This window comes from Anoplophora glabripennis, unplaced genomic scaffold (assembly GCF_000390285.2).
Source record: "Anoplophora glabripennis isolate ALB-LARVAE unplaced genomic scaffold, Agla_2.0 scaffold216, whole genome shotgun sequence".
NCBI lineage: Eukaryota > Metazoa > Arthropoda > Insecta > Coleoptera > Cerambycidae > Anoplophora > Anoplophora glabripennis.
Window position 1 is genome coordinate 450,575 of NW_019416347.1, and position 2,838 is coordinate 453,412.

General features: G+C 30.6%; 1 protein-coding gene across 1 annotated transcript in view; it reads left to right on the forward strand.

The window, feature by feature from the left end:
* Positions 1-2,838, forward strand: part of LOC108905933 (neuropeptide F receptor) — a 149,753-nt gene that overhangs the window by 80,753 nt on the left and 66,162 nt on the right. Inside the window, exon 3 of the mRNA XM_018709007.1 lies at positions 804-1,058. Coding sequence (XP_018564523.1) covers positions 804-1,058 — 255 coding nt within the window. The remainder of the gene's footprint in view (positions 1-803; positions 1,059-2,838) is intronic.

Sequence of the window (2,838 nt, forward strand, 5' to 3'; positions counted from 1 at the left end):
CCGAGGTCCATACTAGCCTACTGAACTAAACAATACACTACAGGCAGCTTGCATACATAGTCGCCATGATGGCGAAGATACGACTGTCAGGGGAGAACACAACTTGGTCACGTGATTGGAATAATTTTTAAATAATATATTTTACTATTGAACTGATAATAGTTTTAAACTATATAAAAATTTAACTTTTATAACCAGCTGGTTCACATTTAAGAAATTATATATTTGGAATAATTTTCCTTTAAAGTTTAATTGTAACGTTTGATAGGCCAATATAAAATAATATTTATTAACTAAAAACGAATATAAATTTGTATTAAAAATTTATTGTTTTAATTAAATATTCTAAAATCATAAATGGTTATATTAAATCTAATTTGTTAATTATGGACAAACCTGTTGTAAACTGTTTCTTTTTTTAATTCAAACAAATCAAATGATTTGTATTGAATGTAACTGGGTTATTTTAATGTAACTTGCATAAATGTAAACTGATTGCATTCAAAACAACCGCTTTAATAGAAAGTAATTGTTTTTTCAGTGTTGAGCGACCTCTAATAATTTTTTTTTTGGGCTGATTTTTTGAGGAAGCTCTTAAAACATGATAAACTAACATATTTTCACAAGACACACGAAAAAAAAAAAATTCGTTGTTTTGGGCCACCCTAATATACATATTTATGATGGTAGACATTAAGTATCAATGGCATTTAAGATATTACATATAACATATCCTAAAAGATCTATTTCAAACTTTTGCGTTTTTTCAGATTAATTAACATAATTATTTTTCTTTATTCCAGGTAATCGTGTATCCAACAAAAGAAAGTCTGCAGCTGTTCGGAGCTGCCCTAATTTTACTGCTAATTTGGGTGTTCGCCTTAATCTTGGCAATGCCTCTCTTCATTGTGAGACATCTGGTTCACCACACGATAAAATTGGGAACCGATTTAAATATTAACTTCTGCATCGAGAATTGGCCCATCGAACATGGAAGGGCGTATTATTCCATATTCTCGCTGATTTTTCAGTACACCTTACCCATCATAATTGTTTCTGTAAGTATTGCAAATATTTCTACATTACTTAGTATTTATCTAGTGAAAACTAACATCCAATTTCGTGCACAAACTACAAGTTAGTATTGACATGAGATATAAATTTATATTTCAAAACGTAATTACGGTATGTTTTTTGTACTATAGTTGTAGTGATTCTATAAAAACCAGTTGTTAGAGCTTCTCAGTGACGTAAAGTAGATTTTTTTTAAATAAATTCTACATCGCACTGGAATCAAAGAAAATTTTCTTTGGCAAGAAGGTTTTTTCACTCTTTATTTCAAACAAACGTATTTTTTAAATAAATTCCGAAAATTCGACATATCTTGCGATCAAATTGAAAGTACTCAAAGCCCGTAATATTTTCTACGCTCGAAAATGAATTAAATTATTTTTTCAAGCAATATACCTTATATTTTTAGAGAAGACTTAAAATCGCTTACCCCTGAAAATGTGGATGATCCAATTTATCTAATTTAAAACCATAAAATTTAGATGTATTTTCAAAGTGGAGATTTAGTTAATAAAACAATTTTTTAATAACGCTTTATAACGCTTAATAACGCTTACGGGATCGTTAATTCCGATCCATACATATTCCAGGATGTGTCCTATTTAGGTACTTTTTGCATTGTGGGCAAATACATCATAGTTGCCACTAGATGACAGGTCCTATTTTACAGGAACATCTTGTTAATAAGGTTGATTTTGATTTTGAAAAAAATGTATTCACTTGTTAATAGTTCTACCCAATTTAATACCGGTTTAAAATACCATTACATTATATTGTTTTAAACCAGGGATGCACAGACTTATAGGGAACATGGGCCATTCAGTAAAAATATAAGCCAAGGACGGGCCACTACAAACAATATTTATTAACACAAATTTTTTTATTTTTAAATAGTATGAAAACAATGATAAAAATAAAATAACCTTCAAAAATGTTTGTTGTAATAATTATATAATCATTACAATGTAATATTTCATGTTTTATTATTTTGATGCATGAAATTGCATTGAACTAACAAGTTTTTTTATATTTGGCTCCACATTACTTGTAGCCACACGTATAATTGCTTCCAAATTTTCATTTGCCAGACGGTTTCGGTTTTTCGTTTTGTTAAGTTTCATCACTGAAAACGTTTGTTCACAAATATACGTCGATCCAAATAAGCTTGCGCATTTCAATGCATTTATTCGCAACTCTTTATAAGCGTTTTTATCAACGCAACGGTAGAAGTTGAGTAAATTACCTTCATTAAATTTGTTTCTTAAATTATCATCATTTTGCATGTCTATTAATTCCAGCTGCATTAATTCCGGCGCATTTTCGGGTGAAATGTTGAAAGGATTGCTGAAAATGTCCAATAGCGGTTTAACTTTTTTGAAGTCTACAAAACGATTTTCAAAAGCTTGTATCAAAATATCAATTTTTTCAACATGAGCGAAATTGACGTCAGTTTTATTGAACTTCTCCATAATTTTTTTGTAGTTCGGAAAATGGCCGTAATTGGCTGAATTGATTTGTGTCCTGAAAAGACTCAATTTGCATTGAAAGGACGAAACATGAGAGTATAGCTGCGAAATCAATTGATCTTTGCCTTGGAGTCGCGTATTTAAGACATTCAAGTGATTTGTGATGTCTACAAGAAACGCTAAGTCACACAGCCAATCAGGGTTGTCGAGTTCGGGGACGTCGTTTTTCTTTTCCGCCAGAAATAGTTGGATTTCTTCAATCAAGTTAAGAAATCGCTGTAGTGTCAACCCACGACTTAGC